A 22,871-nucleotide genomic window follows, 5' to 3' on the forward strand; every position below is an offset into this window, starting at 1 on the left:
CCCCCCCCCCCATACCTGGCATGGTCCAGCACCCCCAGACCCCCCCCAGGACCCCTCAGGACCCCCCCCAGACTCCCCCAGGACCCCTCCCCAGCCCCCCAGAATCCCCCCCCCCGTACCTGGCGTGGTCCAGCGCCGCCAGGGCCCCCCCAGATCCCCCCAGGACCCCTCCCCAGCCCCCCAGAATCCCCCCCCGTACCTGGCGTGGTCCAGCACCCCCAGACCCCCCCCAGGACCCGCAGACCCCACCAAGACCCCTCCCCAGCCCCCCAGGACCCCCCAAAACCCCCCCAGGACCCCTCCCCATGCCCCCAGACCCCTCCAGGACCCCCCAGAATTCCCCCCTCCCTCGTACCTGGCGTGGTCCAGCGCCCCCAAAGCCCCCCCCAGGACCCCCAGGACCCCTCCCCAGTCCCCCAGGACCCCCCCAGGACCCCCCCAAAACCCCCCCAGGACCCCTCCCCAGCCCCCCCAGAATCCCCCCCCCGTACCTGGCGTGGTCCAGCGCCGCCAGGGCCCCCCCGTGGCTCCAGGGGAAGTTTGGGGGGTGCAGCTCCAGCTCCCCCGCGCTCAGGGGGGGCCCCCCCCAGCGCCAGGGCCAGCGCCAGGGACCCCCCCCCCCGCCAGACCCCCCAGCAGCAGCAGAGACCCCCGGGACAGACCCCGGCCCCGGAACGATGACACCGACACCTGGGGGGGGACATTGGGGGGGTCAGGGACACCTGGGGGGGACATTGGGGGGGTCAGGGACACCTGGGGGTGACAGGGACACCTGGGGACACTCTGGGGACACCTGGGGGGGGTGACAGGGACCCCCCTCCCCCCGCCAGACCCCCCAGCAGCAGCAGAGACCCCCGGGACAGACCCCGGCCCCGGAACGACGACACCGACACCTGGGGGGGACACAGCTGTCACCTGGGGGGGTCAGGGACACCTGGGGGGGACATGGGGGGGACATGGGGACACCTGGGGACACCTGGGGGGGGACAGGGGGGGGGGTCAGGGACACCTGGGGGACACCTGGGGGGGACATTGGGGGGGGGTCAGGGACACCTGGGGGACACCTGGGGGACAACTGGGGGGACAGGGGGAGTCAGGGACACCTGGGGGACATTGGGGGGGACATTGGGGTCACCTGGGGACACCTGGGGGGGGGACATTGGGGGGGTCAGGGGACACCTGGGGGACATTGGGAGGGACATTGGGGTCACCTGGGGACACCTGGGGGGGGACATTGGGGGGGTCAGGGACACCTGGGGGACATCTGGGGAGGGACATTGGGGTCACCTGGGGACACCTGGGGGGGGACACTGGGGGGGTCAGGGACACCTGGGGTGACATTGGGGACACCTGGGGGTGACATTGGGGACACCTGGGGGGGGTCAGGGACACCTGGGGGGGGACACTGGGGACACCTGGGGGGGGACATTGGGGGCTCCAGGGGTGTCGGGGACCCCGAGGCTCGGTGGGGACAGGAGTGAGGTGGGGGGGGTCCCGGGAATTGGGAATGTGGGAATTGGGAATTCCCAGGAATTGGGAATGTGGGAATTGCCAGGAATGTGGGAACTGCCGGGAACGGGAACAGCGGGAATGTGGGAACTGGGAATTGCCGGGAACTGGAGCCACAGGAATGTGAGAATGAACGGGAACAGCGGGAATGTGGGAATGGGGGAATTGGGAATCTGGGAATTGGGAATGTGGGAATTGGGGAATTCCCAGGAATTGGGAATGTGGGAATTGCCAGGAACTGGAACACCGGGAATGTGGGAATTCCTGGGAATTGGGAATTGCCGGGAACAGGAACAGCGGGGAATGTGCGAGAATTGCCAGGAATGTGGGAACTCCTGAGAACCAGAACAGCGGGAATGCGGGGATTGGGAATTGCCCGGGAGCAGGAACAGTGGGAATTGCTGGGAATCGGGAACTGCCGGGAGCTGGAGCCACAGGAATGTCAGAATGAACGGGAACAGCGGGAATGTGGGAATTAACGGGAACAGGAACAGCGGGGAATGTGGGAATTGGCGGGAATTGGGAATTGCCGGGAATGTGGGAACTCCCGGGAACTGGAACAGTGGGAATGTGGGAACTGGGAATGTGGGAATTCCTGGGAATGTGGGAACTGGGAATGTGGGAACTGGGAATGTGGGAACTGGGAATGTGGGAACTGGGAGTGTGGGAATTAACGGGAACAGGAACACCGGGAATGCCGGAATTCCTGGGAATGTGGGAATGAACGGGAACAGGACACCGGGAATGTGGGAATTCCTGGGAATGTGGGAATGAACGGGAACAGGACACCGGGAATGCCGGAATTCCTGGGAATGTGGGAATCGGGAAGTGCCGGGAGCAGCGGGAACCCCGCGAAGGGCGGGCAAAGGACACGGCGGGGAGAGAACGGGAACGGGAACCGGGAACGGGGAAACCGGGAACACCGGGAACAGGGAACCGGGAATGGAGGAACCGGGAACGGGAACACCGGGAATGGGGAAATCGGGAATGGGAACACTGGGAACAGGGAACAGGAACCGGGAATGGGAACACCGGGAACGGGAACACCGGGAATGGAGGAACCGGGAATGGAGGAACCGGGAACGGGAACAGGGAACGGGAACCGGGAACGGGGAAATCGGGAACGGGAACACCGGGAATGGGAACCGGGAACGGGAACCGGGAACGGGGAAATCGGGAATGGGAACACCGGGAACAGGGAACGGGAACACCGGGAATGGGGAAATCGGGAATAGGACCACCGGGAACTGGAATGGAGGAACCGGGAATGGGGGGAACCGGGAACAGGGAAACCGGGGAATGGAAAAAGGAACCGGGGAATGGGAGAACAGGGAATGGAGAGGGGAACCGGGAATGGGGGAAGGAATCGGGAATGGAGGAACCGGGAATGGAGAGACCGAGAACGGGAATGGAGGCACCGGGAACAGAGAGGGGAACCGGGAGCACCGGCCTCGGTGCCGGGAACGCCGAGCAGACCGGGCAGAGCTGCCGGAGCTCGGGGAGGAGCCGGGAGCTCTGCCGGGAGCTCTGCCGGGAGCTCCGGAGGGCACCGGGACAAACCCCGGGCCCGTGAGGGGAGCGGCCCCGAGCCCGCCGTGACCTTCCCCCGCCTCCCCGCGGTGCCGGGGCCGCACTCACCGCGCCGGGCCCGGGCCGGAGCCGGGGCAGGAGCCGGGGCAGCCCCGCGGGCGGAGCAGAGGCCGGGCCGGGCCCGGGAGGAGCCGCAGCCCCGGGAGGCCCCGCAGGCCCCGCAGCGCCGCCATCGCCGAGGTCGAGGGGACGCGCCGCGACGCCCCGAAGTGGACGAGAGAGGAAGTGACGTCACGGAGCGGGAGGGCACGTGACCCCCTCCACTGACGGGTTTATTGATGGCGCCACCGCGCGGAAAGGCGGGAAAAGCGCGGCGGGAGAGGCCACGCCCCCCACAAAGCCACGCCCCCACAAAACGGACATGTCAATCAAGGAAAGTCCCGCCCATCGTTAAAGCCACGCCCACAAACCCGACATGTCAATCAAGGGAAGCCCCGCCCATTGTTAAAGCCACGCCCACAAATGGACACATCAATCAAGGAAAGTCCCGCCCATCGTTAAAGCCACGCCCACAAAGCTGACATGTCAATCAACAGAAGCCACACCCACAAAGTGGACATGTCAATCAACAGAAGCCACACCCACAAAGTGGACATGTCAATCAACAGAAGCCACGCCCACAAAGTGGACATGTCAATCAACAGAAGCCACGCCCATAAGGCTCACATCAATTAAGGAACACCCCGCCCATTGATAAAGCCCCGCCCACAATGCACATGTCAATCAACAGAAGCCACGCCCACAATGGACACATCAATCAAGGGAAGCCACGCCCATAATGGACATGTCAATCAAGGAAAGCCCCACCCACAAATGGACATGTCAATGAAAGCCCCGCCCACTGTTAAAGCCACGCCCACAAACGGGCACATCAATCAACATAAGCCACGCCCACAATGGACCACCAGAAGCCACGCCCACAACGGACATGTCAATCAAGGAAGCCCCGCCCATTGTTGAAGCCATGCCCATAATGGACATGTCAATCAAGGAAGCCCCGCCCATTGTTGAAGCCCCACCCACAATTGACATGTCAATCAAGGAAAGCCCCGCCCATTGTTAAAGCCACGCCCACAATGGACACGTCAATCAACAGAAGCCACGCCCATAAGGCTCGCATCAATTAAGGAACACCACGCCCATTGTTAAAGCCACGCCCACAATGGACATGTCAATCAAGGGAAGCCCCGCCCATTGTTAAAGCCAGGCCCATAATGGACATGTCAATCAACAGAAGCCACGCCCACAATGGACATGTCAATCAAGGAAAGCCCCACCCACAATGGACATGTCAATCAAGGAAAGCCCCGCCCATTGTTAAAGCCACGCCCACAAACGGGCACGTCAATCAACAGAAGCCACGCCCACAATGGACATGTCAATCAAGGGAAGCCACACCCATTGTTGAAGCCCCACCCACAATGGACATGTCAATCAAGGAAAGCCCCGCCCATTGTTAAAGCCACGCCCACAAACGGGCACGTCAATCAAAAACTTGTCAAAAAAACGTCAATCAGTCCCTGGGTCTGTCCAGCTCTGTCCGCGTGTCCGTCCAGCTCCGTCCGTGTGTCTGTCCAGCTCTGTCCAGCTCTGTCCGTGTGTCCGTCCAGCTCCGTCCGTGTGTCTGTCCAGGTCTGTCCAGCTCTGTCCGTGTGTCCGTCCGGGGCTGTCGCTGTCCTGGGGGCGTCTGTCCGTGGGTCTGTCCCTGCTGGACATCTGTCCGTGTGTCCATCTCATGTCCGTGTGTCCGTGTGTCCGTGCTGTGTCTGTGTGTCTGTGCCATGTGTCCATCCTGTGTCCGTGTGTCCATCTCATGTCCGCGTGTCTGTGTGTCCCTCCCGTGTGTCCGTGTGTCCGTCCCATGTCCATCTGTCCGTGTGTCTGTGCTGTGTGTCCGTGTGTCTGTGCCGTGTCCGTGTGTCCGTCCGGTGTCCATCTGTCCGTGTGTCTGTGTGTCCATCCCGTGTCCGTGTGTCCGTGTGTCCGTCTGTCATTTCCAGAAGAGCACGTTCCAGAGCAGCAGCCAGCAGGGGTAGGCCCCAGGGTGAGGAGGGGGCTCAGGTGAGTTCAGGTGGGTTCAGGTGGGCTCAGGTGGGATCAGGTGGGGTCTGTGAGGTGTCCGTGTGTCCATCCCGTGTCCGTGTGTCCGTCTGTCATTTCCAGAACAGAACGTTCCAGAGCAGCAGCCAGCAGGGGTGGGCTCCCAGGGTGAGGAGGGGGCTCAGGTGGGCTCAGGTGAGCTCAGGTGGGATCAGGTGGGTTCAGGTGGGATCAGGTGGGGTTTGTGCTGTGTCCGTGTGTCCGTCTGTCCGTCCATCATTTCCAGAACAGAACATTCCAGAGCAGCAGCCAGCAGGGGTAGGCCCCCAGGGTGAGGAGGGGGCTCAGGTGGGCTCAGGTGGGCTCAGGTGGGCTCAGGTGGGTTCAGGTGGGTTCAGGTGGGTTCAGGTGGGGTCTGTGAGGTGTCTGTGTGTCCATCCCGTGTCCGTGTGTCCATCACTTCCAGAAGAGCACGTTCCAGAGCAGCAGCCAGCAGGGGTAGGCTCCCAGGGTGAGGAGGGGGCTCAGGTGGGTTCAGGTGGGTTCAGGTGGATTCAGGTGGGTTCAGGTGGGGTCTGTCTGTCCGTCTGTCCGTCCATCACTTCCAGAAGAGCACGTTCCAGAGCAGCAGCCAGCAGGGGTAGGCCCCCAGGGTGAGGAGGGGGCTCAGGTGGGCTCCGTGCAGGTGCTCCTGGAGCAGCCCCTGGCCCAGAGCCCCCAGGAATCGCTGCCAGGCCTCGCCCAGAGCCGCCGGCGCCTCCAGCAGCTCCCGCTCCAGGAGCACAGCCAGGAACAGAGAGACTCCAGGGGATGTCAGCAACAACAGCACGGCCAGGGGTAACCTGGGGGGGGGAGAGGGGGTCAGAGACCCCCTGAGACCACCCAGACCACCCCCAGAACACCCTGAACACCCTGAGAACACCCAGAACACCCTGACACTCCCCAGCAGCTCCCGCTCCAGGAGCACAGCCAGGAACAGGGAGACTCCAGGGGATGTCAGCAACAGGAGAACAGCCAGGGGTAACCTGGGGTGGGGAGAGGGGGTCAGAGAACACCCTGAGAACACCTGGAACACCCCCAGAACACCCAGAACACCCTGAGACCACCTGGAACACCCCCAGAACACCCTGACACCCTGAGACCCCCCAGCAGCTCCCGCTCCAGGAGCACAGCCAGGAACAGCGACACACCCGGGGATGTCAGCAACAGGAGAACAGCCAGGGGTAACCTGGGGTGGGGAGAGGGGGTCAGGGAACACCCTGAGACCACCTGGAACACCCCCAGAACACCCTGAACACCCTGAGAACACCCTGAACACCCCCAGAACACCCTGAGACCCCTGAGACCCCCCAGCAGCTCCCGCTCCAGGAGCACAGCCAGGAACAGCGACACACCCGGGGATGTCAGCAACAGGAGAACGGCCAGGGGTAACCTGGGGTGGGGAGAGGGGGTCAGAGAACACCTGAGACCCCCCTGAACACCCTGAGAACACCCTGAGAACACCCTGAGACCCCCCAGCAGCTCCCGCTCCAGGAGCACAGCCAGGAACAGCGACACACCCGGGGATGTCAGCAACAGGAGAACAGCCAGGGGTAACCTGGGGTGGGGAGAGGGGGTCAGAGAACACCAGGTGTGTCCCCAGGTGTGTCCCCAGGTGTCCCCAGGTGTGTCCCCAGGTGTCCCCAGGTGTCCCCAGGTGTCTCTCACTTGTCCCAGGTGTGTCCCCAGGTGTGTCCCCAGGTGTCTCTCACTTGTCCCAGGTGTGTCCCCAGGTGTGTCCCCAGGTGTGACACCTGTCCCCAGGTGTCCCCAGGTGTGTCCCCAGGTGTCCCCAGGTGTCCCCAGGTGTGTCACCTGTCCCCAGGTGTCCCCAGGTGTGTCCCCAGGTGTCCCCAGGTGTCCCCAGGTGTGTCACCTGTCCCCAGGTGTCCCCAGGTGTCCCCAGGTGTCCCTCACCTGTCCCAGGTGTGTCACTCACCTGTTCCCCCCAGGTCTCACAGCGGCCGCGGGGGGCACGAGGGTGACCCCCAGGAGGAAGCCCAGGTGTGTCCCCAGGTGTCCCCAGGTGTATCCAGGTGTGTCACCTGTCCCCAGGTGTGTCACTCACCTGTTCCCCCCAGGTCTCACAGCGGCCGCGGGGGGCACGAGCGTCACCCCCAGGAGGAAGCCGAGGGAGAAGTTGAGCAGGGCCAGGCAGGTGAGGAGCAGAGCCAGGGCCAGCAGGGCCAGCAGCTTGAGGGTCATCCAGGCCCGCTGACCACCTCCGGACAGGGCTCTGGGGGGAGAGTGACCACTGACCACTGACCCCAGAGTGACCACTGACACCACTGACCCCACTGACCCCACCCCAGCAGCTTGAGGGTCATCCAGGCCCGCTGACCACCTCCGGACAGGGCTCTGGATGGACACAGAGTGACCACTGAGTGACCCTGAGTGACCACTGAGTGACCACTGACCCCACTGACCCCACTGAGTGACCACTGACCACTGACCCCACTGACCACTGACCCCACTGACCACTGACCCCACTGACCCCACCCCAGCACCTTGAGGGTCATCCAGGCCCGCTGACCACCTCCGGACAGAGCCCTGGATGGACACAGAGTGACCACTGAGTGACCCTGAGTGACCACTGAGTGACCACTGAGTGACCACAGAGTGACCCTGAGTGACCACTGACCCCACTGAGTGACCCTGAGTGACCACTGAGTGACCACTGACCCCACTGACCCCACCCCAGCAGCTTGAGGGTCATCCAGGCCCGCTGACCACCTCCGGACAGGGCCCTGGATGGACACAGAGTGACCACTGACCACTGACCCCACTGAGTGACCCTGAGTGACCACTGACCACTGACCCCACTGACCACTGACCCCACTGACCCCACCCCAGCAGCTTGAGGGTCATCCAGGCCCGCTGACCACCTCCGGACAGAGCCCTGGGGGGACACAGAGTGACCACTGAGTGACCACTGAGTGACCCTGAGTGACCCTGAGTGACCACTGACCACTGACCCCACTGACCCCACTGACCCCACCCCAGCAGCTTGAGGGTCATCCAGGCCCGCTGACCACCTCCAGACAGGGCCCTGGGGGGACACAGAGTGACCACTGAGTGACCACTGACTGACCACTGACCCCACTGAGTGACCCTGAGTGACCACTGACCCCACTGACCCCACTGACCACTGACCACACTGACCACTGACCCCACTGACCCCACTGACCCCACCCCAGCAGCTTGAGGGTCATCCAGGCCCGCTGACCACCTCCGGACAGGGCTCTGGGGGGAGAGTGACCACTGACCACTGAGTGACCCTGAGTGACCACTGAGTGACCCTGAGTGACCACTGACCTCAACCCCACCAACTGAAACCCCCCTTAGGGACCCCAGCCCCATTTACAGACCCCAGACCCATTTACAGCCCCCAGACCCATTTACAGACCCCAGACCCATTTACAGCCCCCATTTACAGACCCCAGCCCCATTTACAGACCCCAGACCCATTTACAGCCCCCAGCCCCATTTACAGCCCCCAGACCCCATTTACAGACCCCAGCCCCATTTACAGACCCCATTTACAGACCCCATTTACAGCCCCCAGACCCATTTACAGCCCCCAGCCCCCATTCACAGACCCCAGCCCCATTTACAGACCCCAGACCCATTTACAGCCCCCAGCCCCATTCACAGCCCCCAGACCCATTTACAGACCCCAGCCCCATTTACAGCCCCCAGACCCATTTACAGACCCCAGACCCATTTACAGACCCTATTTACAGACCCCAGACCCATTTACAGCCCCCAGCCCCATTCACAGACCCTATTTACAGACCCCAGACCCATTTACAGCCCCCAGCCCCATTCACAGACCCCATTTACAGCCCCCAGACCCATTTACAGACCCCAGCCCCATTTACAGACCCCATTTACAGACCCCAGACCCATTTACAGCCCCCAGCCCCATTTACAGACCCCAGCCCCATTTACAGCCCCCAGCCCCATTTACAGACCCCAGCCCCATTTACAGCCCCCATTCACAGACCCCAGCCCCATTCACAGCCCCCAGACCCATTTACAGACCCCAGACCCATTTACAGACCCCATTTACAGCCCCCAGCCCCATTTACAGACCCCATTTACAGACCCCAGCCCCATTTACAGACCCCATTTACAGACCCCAGCCCCATTTACAGACCCCAGCCCCATTTACAGACCCCATTTACAGCCCCCAGACCCCATTTGAAGCCCCCAGACCCCCATTTACAGCCCCCAGCCCCCATTTGAAGCCCCCAGCCCCCATTTGAAGCCCCCAGCCCCCATTTGAAGCCCCCAGCCCCATTACCTGTGTGTGCTGTGGGGCAGGGCCATCCCAGCCACGTAGATCCCGATCAGGGCCAGACCCCAGCCCCATTTACAGCCCCCAGACCCATTTACAGCCCCCAGACCCATTTACAGACCCCAGCCCCATTTACAGCCCCCAGACCCATTTACAGACCCCATTTACAGCCCCCAGCCCCATTTACAGACCCCAGCCCCATTTACAGACCCCAGCCCCATTTACAGCCCCCAGCCCCATTTACAGACCCCAGCCCCATTTACAGCCCCCAGACCCATTTACAGCCCCCAGACCCATTTACAGACCCCAGCCCCATTTACAGCCCCCAGCCCCATTTACAGCCCCCAGACCCCATTTACAGACCCCATTTACAGACCCCAGCCCCATTTACAGACCCCAGCCCCATTTACAGACCCCAGCCCCATTTACAGCCCCCAGACCCCATTTACAGCCCCCATTCACAGCCCCCAGACCCATTTACAGACCCCAGCCCCATTTACAGCCCCCAGCCCCATTTACAGCCCCCAGCCCCATTTACAGACCCCATTTACAGACCCCAGCCCCCATTTGAAGCCCCCAGCCCCATTTGAAGCCCCCAGCCCCATTTACAGAGCCCAGACCCCATTTACAGCCCCCAGACCCCATTTGAAGCTCCCAGCCCCCCATTTACAGCCCCCAGACCCCATTTGAAGCCCCCAGCCCCATTACCTGTGTGTGCTGTGGGGCAGGGCCATCCCAGCCACGTAGATCCCGATCAGGGCCAGACCCCAGCCCCATTTACAGACCCCATTTACAGACCCCATTTACAGCCCCCAGCCCCATTTACAGCCCCCAGCCCCATTTACAGACCCCAGACCCCCATTTGAAGCCCCCAGCCCCCATTTGAAGCCCATTTGAAGCCCCCAGCCCCATTACCTGTGTGTGCTGTGGGGCAGGGCCATCCCAGCCACGTAGATCCCGATCAGGGCCAGCCCCCAGCCCCATTTACAGACCCCAGACCCATTTACAGCCCCCATTTACAGACCCCAGACCCATTTACAGACCCCATTTACAGACCCCAGCCCCATTTACAGCCCCCAGCCCCCATTTGAAGCCCATTTGAAGCCCCCAGCCCCATTACCTGTGTGTGCTGTGGGGCAGGGCCATCCCAGCCACGTAGATCCCGATCAGGGCCAGCACCACAGCCTCGGCCTCGCCCACCGGGAAGTGCTGGGTGGCCACGGCCTGACCCCGAACCGGGAGCAGGTGCAGGGCAGCCCCCGCTGCCCCCGACACCAGCACGGGGGGCACCAGCCACAGACACCCCCCACGGGGCTGGGGGGCACACAGAGAACAATTGGGGTCAGGATTGGGGTCCCAGGGGTCAGAATTGGGGTCTCAGGGGGTCCCAGGGTGGGTTTGAGGTCAGGATTGGGGGTCCCAGGGGTCACAATGAGGGTCGCAGGGGGTCCCAGGGGTCAGGGTGGGGGTCCCAATGAGGGTCCCAGAGGGTCCCAGGGGGTCCCAGGGGTCAGAATTGGGGTCTCAGAAGGTCCCAGGGTAGGTTTGAGGTCAGGATTGGGGGTCCCAGGGGTCAGGGTGGGGGTCCCAGGGGTCAGAATTGGGGTCAGGATTGGGGTCCCAGGGGGTCCCAGGGGTCACAATGGGGGTCCCAGGGGGTCCCAGGGGGTCCCAAGGTGGGTTTGAGGTCAGGATTTGGGTCCCAGGGGTCAGAATTGGGGTCTCAGGGGGTCCCAGGAGGTCCCAGAGTGGGTTTGAGGTCAGGGTGGGGATCCCAGGGGTCCCAAGGGTCACAATGGGGGTCCCAGGGGGTCCCAGGGGGTGCAGGGCAGCCCCCGCTGCCCCCGACACCAGCACGGGGGGCACCAGCCACAGACACCCCCCACGGGGCTGGGGGGCACAGAGAGAACAATTGGGGTCAGGATTGGGGTCTCAGGGGTCAGGATTGGGGTCTCAGGGGGTCCCAGGGTGGGTTTGAGGTCAGGATTGGGGGTCCCAGGGGTCACAATGAGGGTCGCAGGGGGTCCCAGGGGTCAGGGTGGGGGTCCCAATGAGGGTCCCAGAGGGTCCCAGGGGGTCCCAGGGGTCAGAATTGGGGTCTCAGAAGGTCCCAGGGTGGGTTTGAGGTCAGGATTGGGGGTCCCAGGGGTCAGGGTGGGGGTCCCTGGGGTCAGAATTGGGGTCCCAGGGGGTCCCAGGGGGTCCCAGGGGTCACAATGGGGGTTTCAGGGGGTCCCAGGGGGTCCCAAGGTGGGTTTGAGGTCAGGATTTGGGTCCCAGGGGTCAGGATTGGGGTCTCAGGGGGTCCCAGGAGGTCCCAGAGTGGGTTTGAGGTCAGGGTGGGGATCCCAGGGGTCCCAGGGGTCAGAATGGGGGTCCTGGGGGTCCCAGGGGGTCCCAGGGGGTCCCAGGGGTCCCAGAGGATCAGAATGGGGGTCCTGGGGGTCCCAGGGGTCAGGCTGGGGGTCCCAGGGGTCACAATGGGGGTCCCAGGGGGTCCCAGGGGGTCCCAGCAGGTGCAGGGCAGCCCCCGCTGCCCCCGACACCAGCACGGGGGGCACCAGCCACAGACACCCCCCACGGGGCTGGGGGGGAAAAATGGGGGTCAGGGTGGGGGTCCCAGGGGGTCCCAGGGCTCAGAATTGGGGTCCCAGGGGTCAGGGTGGGGGTCCCAGGGCATCCCAGGGGTCACAATGGGGGTCCCAGGGGTCAGGGTGGAGGTCCCAGGGCATCCCAGGGGTCACAATGAGGGTCCCAGGGGGTCCCAGGAGGTCCCAGGGTGGGTTTGAGGTCAGGGTGGGGATCCCAGGGGTCCCAGAGGATCAGAATGGGGGTCCTGGGGGTCCCAGGGGCCAGGGTGGGGGTCCCATGGGGTCCCAGGGTGGGTCTGGGGTCAGAATTGGGGTCCCAGGGCATCCCAGGTATCACAATGGGGGTCCCAGGGGGTCCCAGGGGGTCCCAGGGGGTGCAGGGCAGCCCCCGCTGCCCCCGACACCAGCACGGGGGGCACCAGCCACAGACACCCCCCACGGGGCTGGGGGGCACACAGAGAACAATTGGGGTCAGGGTGGGGGTCCCAGAGATCAGGATTGGGGTCTCAGGGGGTCCCAGGGGGTCCCAGGGGGTCCCAGGGTGGGTTTGAGGTCAGGATTGGGGGTCCCAGGGGTCAGAATGGGGGTCCTGGGGTCAGAATTGGGGTCCCAGGGGGTCCCAGGGGTCACAATGGGGGTTTCAGGGGGTCCCAGGGGGTCCCAAGGTGGGTTTGAGGTCAGGGTGGGGATCCCAGGGGTCAGAATTGGGGTCCCAGGGGGTCCCAGGGGGTCCCAGGTGTCACAATGGGGGTTTCAGGGGGTCCCAGGGGGTCCCAAGGTGGGTTTGAGGTCAGGGTGGGGATCCCAGGGGTCACAATTGGGGTCTCAGGGGGTCCCAGGAGGTCCCAGGGTGGGTTTGAGGTCAGGGTGGGGATCCCAGGGGGTCCCAGGGGTCAGAATTTGGGTCAGGTTGGGGATCCTGGGGGTCCCAGGGGTCAGGTTGGGGGTCCCAGGGGGTCCCAGGGGGTCCCAGGGCAGCCCCCGCTGCCCCCGACACCAGCACGGGGGGCACCAGCCACAGACACCCCCCACGGGGCTGGGGGGGAAAATGGGGGTCAGGGTGGGGGTCCCAGGGGGTCCCAGGGCTCAGAATTGGGGTCCCAGGGGTCAGGGTGGAGGTCCCAGGGCATCCCAGGGGTCACAATGGGGGTCTCAGGGGGTCCCAGGGGGTCCCAAGGTGGGTTTGAGGTCAGGATTGGGGGTCCCAGGGGTGACAATGGGGGTCCCAGGGGTCAGAATGGGGGTCCTGGGGTCAGGATTGGGGTCCCAGGGGGTCCCAGGGGTTCCCAGGGTGGGTTTGAGGTCAGAATTGGGGTCCCAGGGGTCAGGATTGGGGTCCCAGGGCATCCCAGGGGTCACAATGGGGGTCTCAGGGGGTCCCAGGGGGTCCCAGGGTGGGTCTGGGGTCAGAATTGGGGTCCCAGGGTGGGTCTGGGGTCAGGGTGAGGGTCCCAGGGTGGGTCTGGGGTCCCAGGGGGTCCCAGGGTGGGTCTGGGGTCAGGGTGGGGGTCCCAGGGTGGGTCTGGGGTCAGGGTGGGGGTCCCAGGGTGGGTCTGGGGTCAGGGTGGGGGTCCCAGGGTGGGTCTGGGGTCAGGGTGGGGGTCCCAGGGGGTCCCAGGGTGGGTCTGGGGTCCCAGGGGGTCCCAGGGTGGCTCTGGGGTCAGGGTGGGGGTCCCAGGGTGGGTCTGGGGTCAGGGTGGGGGTCCCAGGGTGGGTCTGGGGTCCCAGGGGGGGGTTCCAGGGTGGGTCTGGGGTCTCCTCACCTCCCCAGCCGGGGGGTCCCCATCCCCCTCCTCGCTCCGGCTCAGCCGCATCCACAGGTCCAGGGCGTGGGGGAGGGGTCAAGGAAAGCGCCGGGACCCCCAGAGACCCCCGGACACCCCCCCAGACCCCCCCAGAGACCCTCGGACACCCCCCCAGACCCCCCCAGAGACCCCCGGACACCCCCCCAGACCCCCCCAGACCCCCGGACACCCCCCCAGACCCCCCCAGAGACCCCCGGACACCCCCCCAGACCCCCCCAGAGACCCCCGGACACCCCCAGAGACCCCCGGACACCCCCCCAGACCCCCCCAGACCCCCCCAGAGCCCCCAGACCCCCCCAGAGACCCCCCCAGAGACCCCCGGACACCCCCCCAGACCCCCCCAGACCCCCGGACACCCCCCCAGACCCCCCCAGAGACCCCCGGACACCCCCCCAGACCCCCCCAGAGACCCCCGGACACCCCCCCAGACCCCCCCAGACCCCCATTTTCACCCCCAGACCCCCATTTTCACCCCATTTCCCCCCATTTTCATCCCCCAAACCCAAATTTTTCCCCATTTTTGGCCATTTTTTCCCCATTTTTGGCTGTTTTTCCCCATTTTTTCCCTGTTTTTCCCCATTTTTTCCCTGTTTTTTCCCATTTTTTCACCGTTTTTGGCCATTTTTTCACCGTTTTTCTCCATTTTTTCACCATTTCTCCCCATTTTTCCCGTTTTCCCCCGTTTTCACCCCATTTCCCGGGATATCCTGAGTGCCAGCACGAGCAGCAGCAGCCCCAGGGCGGGCACAAACAAACCCCCATTTTCCCCCATTTTCCCCCATTTTTCCCCCATTTTTCCCCATTTTTTCACCGTTTTTGGCCGTTTTTTCACCGTTTTTCCCCATTTTCCCCCATTTTTTCCCTGTTTTTCTCCATTTTTTCACCGTTTTTGGCTGTTTTTTCACCGTTTTTGGCTGTTTTTTCACCGTTTCTCCCCGTTTTTTCCCCATTTTTTCCCATTTTCCCCCGTTTTCACCCCATTTCCCGGGATATCCTGAGGGCCAGCACGAGCAGCAGCAGCCCCAGGGTGGGCACAAACAAACCCCCATTTTTCCCCATTTTTTCACCGTTTTTGGCCGTTTTTTCACCGTTTTTCCCCATTTTCCCCCATTTTTTCCCTGTTTTTCCCCATTTTTTCACTGTTTTTGGCCGTTTTTTCACTGTTTTTCACCATTTTTCCACCGATTTTCCCCGTTTTTTCACCGTTTCTCCCCGTTTTTTCCCCATTTTTTCCTGTTTTCCCCCGTTTTCACCCCATTTTCCCGGGATATCCTGAGGGCCAGCACGAGCAGCAGCAGCCCCAGGGCGGGCACAGACAAACCCCCATTTTTTCCCCATTTTTTCACCATTTTTCCCCTGTTTTTCCCCATTTTTTCACCGTTTTTGGCCATTTTTTCCCCATTTTTTCCCCATTTTTCCCCATTTTTGCCCCATTTTCCCCCATTTTTGCCCATTTTTACCCCATTTTTTCACCATTTTTGGCCATTTTTCCACCGATTTTCCCCGTTTTTTCACCATTTCTCCCCGTTTTTTCCCCATTTTTTCCCGTTTTCCCCCGTTTTCACCCCATTTTCACCCCGGATATCCTGAGTGCCAGCACGAGCAGCAGCAGCCCCAGGGCGAGCACACATTTTCTCCTCCCAAATCCCCATTTTTCACCCGTTTTTGGCCATTTTTTCCCCATTTTTTCACTCTTTTTGGCCATTTTTCCACCGATTTTCCCCGTTTTTTCACCGTTTCTCCCCGTTTTTTCCCCATTTTTCCCCATTTTTCCCGTTTTCCCCCGTTTTCACCCCATTTTCCCCGGATATCCTGAGTGCCAGCACGAGCAGCAGCAGCCCCAGGGTGGGCACACATTTTCCCCTCCCAAATCCCCATTTTTTGCCCGTTTTTCTCCATTTTTTCACCGTTTTTCTCCATTTTTCCACCGTTTTTCCCCATTTTTTCCCATTTTCCCCCGTTTTCCCCCCATTTTCACCCTGGATATCCTGAGTGCCAGCACGAGCAGCAGCAGCCCCAGGGCGGGCACACATTTTCCCCTCCCAAATCCCCATTTTTTGCCTGTTTTTCCCCCATTTTTTCCACTGTTTTTGGCCATTTTTTCACCGTTTTTGGCCATTTTCTCACCATTTTTTCACCATTTTTCCCCATTTTTTCCCATTTTCCCCCATTTTCCCGGGATATCCTGAGGGCCAGCACGAGCAGCAGCAGCCCCAGGGTGGGCACAAACAAGCCCCCATTTTTCCCCATTTTCCCCTATTTTTTCCCTGTTTTTCCCCATTTTTTCACCGTTTTTGGCTATTTTTTCCCCATTTTTTCACCATTTTTCACCATTTTTTCACCATTTCTCCCCGTTTTTTCCCGTTTTCCCCCGTTTTCACCCCATTTCCCGGGATATCCTGAGGGCCAGCACGAGCAGCAGCAGCCCCAGGGTGGGCACAAACAAACCCCCATTTTCCCCCATTTTTTCACCGTTTTTGGCCATTTTTTCACCGTTTTTGGCCATTTTTTCCCCATTTTTCCCCATTTTTTCCCGTTTTCCCCCGTTTTCACCCCATTTTCACCCCGGATATCCTGAGTGCCAGCACGAGCAGCAGCAGCCCCAGGGCGGGCACACATTTTCCCCTCCCAAATCCCCATTTTTCACCCGTTTTTGGCCATTTTTTCCCCATTTTTTCACTCTTTTTGGCCATTTTTCCACCGATTTTCCCCGTTTTTTCACCGTTTCTCCCCGTTTTTTCCCCATTTTTCCCCATTTTTCCCGTTTTCCCCCGTTTTCACCCCATTTTCCCCGGATATCCTGAGTGCCAGCACGAGCAGCAGCAGCCCCAGGGCGGGCACACATTTTCCCCTCCCAAATCCCCATTTTTTCCCCATTTTTCTCCATTTTTTCACCGTTTTTGGCCGTTTTTTCACCGTTTCACCCCATTTTTTCCCGTTTCCCCCCGTTTTCACCCCATTTTCACCCCGGATATCCTGAGTGCCAGCACGAGCAGCAGCAGCCCCAGGGTGGGCACACATTTTCCCCTCCCAAATCCCCATTTTTTCACCGTTTTTGGCCATTTTTTCACCGTTTTTGGCCGTTTTTTCACCGTTTCTCCCCGTTTTTTCCCCATTTTTTCCCGTTTTCCCCCGTTTTCACCCCATTTTCACCCCGGATATCCTGAGTGCCAGCACGAGCAGCAGCAGCCCCAGGGTGGGCACACATTTTCCCCTCCCAAATCCCCATTTTTTCACCGTTTTTCTCCATTTTTTCCCCATTTTTTCCCCATTTTTCACCATTTTTTCACCGTTTCTCCCCGTTTTTTCCCCATTTTTTCCCGTTTTCCCCCGTTTTCACCCCATTTTCACCCCGGATATCCTGAGTGCCAGCACGAGCAGCAGCAGCCCCAGGGTGAGAACACATTTTCCCCTCCCAAATCCCCATTTTTTGCCCCGTTTTTCCCCATTTTTTCACCATTTTTCACCATTTTTTCACCGTTTCTCCCCGTTTTTTCCCCGTTTTTTCCCGTTTTCCCCCGTTTTCACCCCATTTTCACCCCGGATATCCTGAGGGCCAGCACGAGCAGCAGCAGCCCCAGGGCGGGCGCGTAGGAGCCGATGGAGACGAAGCGCGCCAGGGACGGCAGCAGGTACAGGAAATAGGATTGGTGCAGCCGCTCCAGGAGATTGTTCAGCTTCCGGAACATTCCCTCCAGGGTCCTGCGTGGGGAGGGGGCTCAGGGGCGCCCAGACCCCTCCCCAAATCCGGGGGAACCCCCTGGGATCCCCCCTGACCCCGCACAGGGAGCCCCTTCTGGAATGTTCTCTGGAGAGGGGGTGGGGTCAGGGGAGAGGTCAGGGAATGCTTCCCTGGGAGAGATCACGAAATCCATCCAGGAACCTCAAAATGACCCAAAAACACCCCAAAAACACCCTCAAAACACCCTCAAAACACCCTCAAAACCCCAAAGCCCATCCAGGAACCTCCAAATGACCCAAAAACACCCCAAAAACACCTCAAAACTCTCAAAATAACCTAAAAACACCCCAAAATCACCCAAAATATCCCAAAACCACCCCAAAATCCATCCAGGAACCTCAAAATAACCCAAAAACACCCCAAAACCACCTCAAAACCCTCAAAATAACCTAAAAACACCCCAAAATCACCCAAAATATCCCAAAACCACCCCAAAATCCATCCAGGAACCTCCAAATAACCCAAAAACACCCCAAAAACACCCCAAAACCCTCAAAATACCCCCAAAACCCTCAAAATAACCTAAAAACACCCCAAAAACACCTCAAAACCCTCAAAATAACCTAAAAACACCCCAAAATCCATCTAGGAACCTCAAAATACCCCAAAAACACCCCAAAGCCACCTCAAAACCGCCCCAAATACCCCAAAATCCATCTAGGAACCTCAAAATAACCCAAAAACACCCCAAAACAACCCCAAAACACCCCAAATACCCCCAAAACCACCCCAAAACCCATCCAGGAACCTCCAAATAACCCAAAAACACCCCAAAAACACCCCAAAAACACCCCAAAAACACCGAAAATGCCCCAAAACCAACCAAAATATCCCAAAACCACCCCAAAATTCATCTAGGAACCTCAAAACACCCCAAAACCACTGAAAATGCCCCCAAAACACCCCAAAACTCTCAAAATAAACCAGAAACACCCCCAAACACCCCAAATACCCCAAGAACACCCCAAAATCTATCCAGGAACCTCCAAATAAGCCAAAAACACCCCAAAAACACCCCAAAAACACCCTCAAAACACCCCAAAACCCTCAAAAACACCCCAAAAACACCTCAAATATCCCAAAACCCATCCAGGAACCTCCAAATAACCCAAAAAAACCCCAAAACACCCCCAAAAACACCACAAAACCCTCAAAATACCCCAAAAACACCTCAAAAACCACCCCAAATACCCCAAAACCCTCAAAATACCCCAGACCCCATCCAGGACCCCCAAATGCCCCCCAAACCCCTCCCAAATCCCCCCAAATCTCCCCAAATCCCCCCTGGGACCCCCCCCAGGACCCTCAAAATCCCCCCAGGACCCCCAAAACCCCCCAGGACCCCCCAAATCCCCCCCAAACCCCCCCAGGGACCCCCCAAATCCCCCCCAAACCCCTCTGGGACCCCCCAAATCCCCCCCAGGACCCCCCCCTGACCTGCCCAGGGCCCCCAAATTGAACTTGTGCTGCTGTAAGCTGTTGATGTCCCGCAGGGTCAGGGACCCCTGAGACCCCCCAAACCCCCCCTGGGACCCCCAAATACCACCCAAATCCCCCCCAGGGACCCCCAAACCCTCCCCAAATCCCCCCAGGGACCCCCCAAATCCCCCCAGGACCCTCCAGGACCCCCCAAATCCCCCCCTGACCTTCCCAGAGCCCCCAGGTCGAACTTGTGCTGCCAGAAGCTGTTGATGCCCCGCAGGGTCAGGGACCCCAAACCCCCCCTGGGACCCCCAAATCACCCCCAAATCCCCCCAGGGACCCCCCAAATACCCCCAGGGACCCCCAAATCCCCCTCAAATCCCCCCAGGGACCCCCCAAATGCCCCCCAGGACCCCCCATACCTGCCCAGAGCCCCCAGGTCGAACTTGTGCTGCCGGAAGCTGTTGATGCCCCGCAGGGTCAGGGACCCCTGAGACCCCCCCAAACCCTCCCCAAATCCCCCCCAAACCCCTCTGGGACCCCCAAATCCCCCCCAAATCCCCCCAGGGACCCCCCAAACACCCCCCAAATGCCCCCCAGGACCCCCCATACCTGCCCAGAGCCCCCAGATCGAACTTGTGCTGTCGGAAGCTGTTGATGCCCCGCAGGGTCAGGGACCCCTGAGACCCCCCCAAACCCCTCTGGGACCCCCCAAATCCTTCTGAGACCCCCCAGGACCCCCCAAATGCCCCCCAGGACCCCCCTGACCTGCCCAGAGCCCCCAGGTCGAACTTGTGCTGCCGGAAGCTGTTGATGCCCCGCAGGGTCAGGGCCTCGATGCGGAAGCGCAGGAAGAGCCCGTGAGCCCCCCCGGGAGCCCCCCCGGCCTGGCCCAGCAGCATCAGCCCCAGGGTCCGCAGGCTGTGGCTGAAAGAGGGGCCCGAGGGACCCTCCGGGGGGGGCAGCTGTGGGGAGGGGGCTGTTAGAGACCCCCAGAGACCCCCCAAACCCCCCAGAGCCCCCAGACCCCCCTGTGCCCCCCCAAACCCCCCCAGAGACCCCCCAAACCCCCCCAGTGACCCCCAACCCCCCCCCAGCCCCAGGGTCCGCAGGCTGTGGCTGAAAGAGGGGCCCGAGGGACCCTCCGGGGGGGGCAGCTGTGGGGAGGGGGCTGTCAGAGACCCCCAGAGACCCCCCAGACCCCCCCAGTGACCCCCAAATCCCCCCAGACCCCCCCTGTGCCCCCCCAGCCCCAGGGTCCGCAGGCTGTGGCTGAAAGAGGGGCCTGAGGGGGGGGCAGCTGTGGGGAGGGGGCTGTCAGAGACCCCCAGAGACCCCCCAGACCCCCCCAGACCCCCCAAACCCCCCTGTGACCCCCAAACCCCCCCCAGCCCCAGGGTCCGCAGGCTGTGGCTGAAAGAGGGGCCCGAGGGACCCTCCGGGGGGGGCAGCTGTGGGGAGGGGGCTGTCAGAGACCCCCACTGACCCCCCAGACCCCCCAGACCCCCCCAAACCCACCCAGTGACCCCCAGGACCCCCCAAACCCCCCCAGACCCCCCTGTATCCCCAGACCCCCAGAGCAGCCCCCCAAAGCCCCCCAAAGCCCCCCACCTGTCCCTGGAAGGTGCAGAGCAGCCCCCAGACCCCCAGAGCAGCCCCCAGACCCCCAGAGCAGCCCCCAGACCCCCAGAGCAGCCCCCTGAAGCCCCCCGAAGCCCCCCGAAGCCCCCAGACCCACACCTGTCCCTGGAAGGTGCAGAGCAGCCCCCAGACCCCCAGAGCAGCCCCCAGACCCTGACCTGTCCCTGGAAGGTGCAGAGCAGCCCCCAGACCCCCAGAGAAGCCCCCAGACCCCCCGAAGCCCCCCACCTGTCCCTGGAAGGTGCAGAGCAGCCCCCTGACCCCCAGAGCAGCCCCCCAAAGCCCCCCACCTGTCCCTGGAAGGTGCAGAGCAGCCCCCAGACCCCCAGAGCAGCCCCCAGACCCCCAGAGCAGCCCCCCAAAGCCCCCCACCTGTCCCTGGAAGGTGCAGAGCAGCCCCCCGAAGCCCCCAGACCCCCAGAGCAGCCCCCCAAAGCCCCCCGAAGCCCCCCAAAGCCCCCCACCTGTCCCTGGAAGGTGCAGAGCAGCCCGTTCTTCTGGCAGAAGGAGTGGAAGAGGTTGAGCAGGTCCAGGTTGGGCAGTTGCCCATTGAGACCCTCCACGGCCACATCCACGCTGGTCAGCACGTCCGAGCTGAGCTCCAGGGCCAGAGCGGCCTGGATGGCCCCAGCCCGGCCCGAGAGACCCCCAGAGCTGATCCCTGCAGGGGGAGACCCCTGTGAGACCCCCAGAGTGACCACGGGACCCCCAGAGTGACCACAGGACCCCCATGTCCCCACTGGTCACTGTGTCCGAGCTGAGCTCCAGGGCCAGAGCGGCCTGGATGGCCCCAGCCCGGCCCGAGAGACCCCCAGAGCTGATCCCTGCAGGGAGAGACCCCCAGAGTGACCCCCAGAGTGACCATGGGACCCCCAGAGTGACCACGGGACCCCCAGAGTGACCATGACACCCCCATGTCCACGCTGGTCAGCACGTCCGAGCTGAGCTCCAGGGCCAGAGCGGCCTGGATGGCCCCAGCCCGGCCCGAGAGACCCCCAGAGTGAATTCCTGCAGGGAGAGACCCCTGTGAGACCCCCAGAGTGACCACGGGACCCCCAGAGTGACCATGACACCCCCATGTCCACACTGGTCACTGTGTCCGAGCTGAGCTCCAGGGCCAGAGCGGCCTGGATGGCCCCAGCCCGGCCCGAGAGACCCCCAGAGTGAATTCCTGAGGGGGAGAGACCCCTGTGAGACCCCCAGAGTGACCCCCAGAGTGACCACAGGACCCCCAGAGTGACCCCCAGAGTGACCACAGGACCCCCAGAGTGACCACAGGACCCCCATGACACCCCCATGTCCACACTGGTCACTGTCCGAGCTGAGCTCCAGGGCCAGAGCGGCCTGGATGGCCCCAGCCCGGCCCGAGAGACCCCCAGAGCTGATCCCTGGGGAGAGAGACCCCCAGAGTGACCCCCAGAGTGACCACAGGACCCCCAGAGTGACCACCAGAGTGACCATGACACCCCCATGTCCCCACTGGTCAGCACGTCCGAGCTGAGCTCCAGGGCCAGAGCGGCCTGGATGGCCCCAGCCCGGCCCGAGAGACCCCCAGAGCTGATCCCTGGGGAGAGAGACCCCCAGAGTGACCACAGGACCCCCAGAGTGACCACGGGACCCCCAGAGTGACCATGACACCCCCATGTCCCCACTGGTCACTGTCCGAGCTGAGCTCCAGGGCCAGAGCGGCCTGGATGGCCCCAGCCCGGCCCGAGAGACCCCCAGAGCTGATCCCTGCAGGGGGAGAGACCCCCAGAGTGACCACGGGACCCCCAGAGTGACCCCCAGAGTGACCATGGGACCCCCAGAGTGACCACAGGACCCCCATGACACCCCCACGTCCACACTGGTCAGCACGTCCGAGCTGAGCTCCAGGGCCAGAGCGGCCTGGATGGCCCCGGCCCGGCCCGAGAGACCCCCAGAGTGAATTCCTGCAGGGGGGGAACACGGTGAGACCCCCAGAGTGACCCCCAGAGAGACCCCCAGAGTGACCACGGGACCCCCAGACTGGCCACAGGACCCCCAGAATGGCCACAGGACCCCCAGAGTGACCACGAGACCGCCAGAGTGACCCCCATGGGACCCCCAGAGTGACCATGAGACCCCCAGAGTGACCATGGGACCCCCAGAGTGACCCCCATGGGACCCCCAGAGTGACCACGGGACCCCCAGAGTAACCCCCAGAGTGACCA

At 62.1% G+C, this 22,871-nt stretch overlaps 2 protein-coding genes and 1 long non-coding RNA gene across 3 annotated transcripts in view; all 3 read right to left on the minus strand.

The window, feature by feature from the left end:
- Positions 1-456: 456 nt before the first annotated feature.
- LOC131574293 (collagen alpha-2(I) chain-like) lies at positions 457-3,333 on the minus strand (the record flags this gene model as incomplete). Its single annotated transcript, XM_058828733.1, has 2 exons — positions 3,148-3,333; positions 457-690 (listed from the first exon to the last, which is right to left on the minus strand). Coding segments are annotated over exons 1-2 (359 nt in total), but the record flags the coding sequence as incomplete, so codon positions are not given.
- Positions 3,334-5,663: 2,330 nt separating this feature from the next.
- The window catches only part of GPAA1 (glycosylphosphatidylinositol anchor attachment 1), a 29,007-nt gene continuing 11,799 nt past the window's right edge, over positions 5,664-22,871 (minus strand). The window contains exons 7-13 of the mRNA XM_058828736.1: positions 21,144-21,340; positions 19,807-20,003; positions 17,423-17,576; positions 13,833-13,898; positions 10,599-10,792; positions 7,247-7,414; positions 5,664-5,981 (exon numbers count right to left, since the gene is read on the minus strand). Of these exons, the coding sequence (XP_058684719.1) occupies positions 5,738-5,981; positions 7,247-7,414; positions 10,599-10,792; positions 13,833-13,898; positions 17,423-17,576; positions 19,807-20,003; positions 21,144-21,340 (1,220 nt within the window). The 3' untranslated portion in view covers positions 5,664-5,737. The remainder of the gene's footprint in view (positions 5,982-7,246; positions 7,415-10,598; positions 10,793-13,832; positions 13,899-17,422; positions 17,577-19,806; positions 20,004-21,143; positions 21,341-22,871) is intronic.
- Positions 17,583-18,190, minus strand: LOC131574298 (uncharacterized). The gene is made up of 3 exons (XR_009276455.1): positions 17,954-18,190; positions 17,841-17,872; positions 17,583-17,757 (listed from the first exon to the last, which is right to left on the minus strand). It is a non-coding gene; the product is annotated as an uncharacterized LOC131574298 (long non-coding RNA).

The sequence above is a fragment of the Poecile atricapillus genome, unplaced genomic scaffold (assembly GCF_030490865.1).
Source record: "Poecile atricapillus isolate bPoeAtr1 unplaced genomic scaffold, bPoeAtr1.hap1 scaffold_220, whole genome shotgun sequence".
NCBI classification, from domain to species: domain Eukaryota; kingdom Metazoa; phylum Chordata; class Aves; order Passeriformes; family Paridae; genus Poecile; species Poecile atricapillus.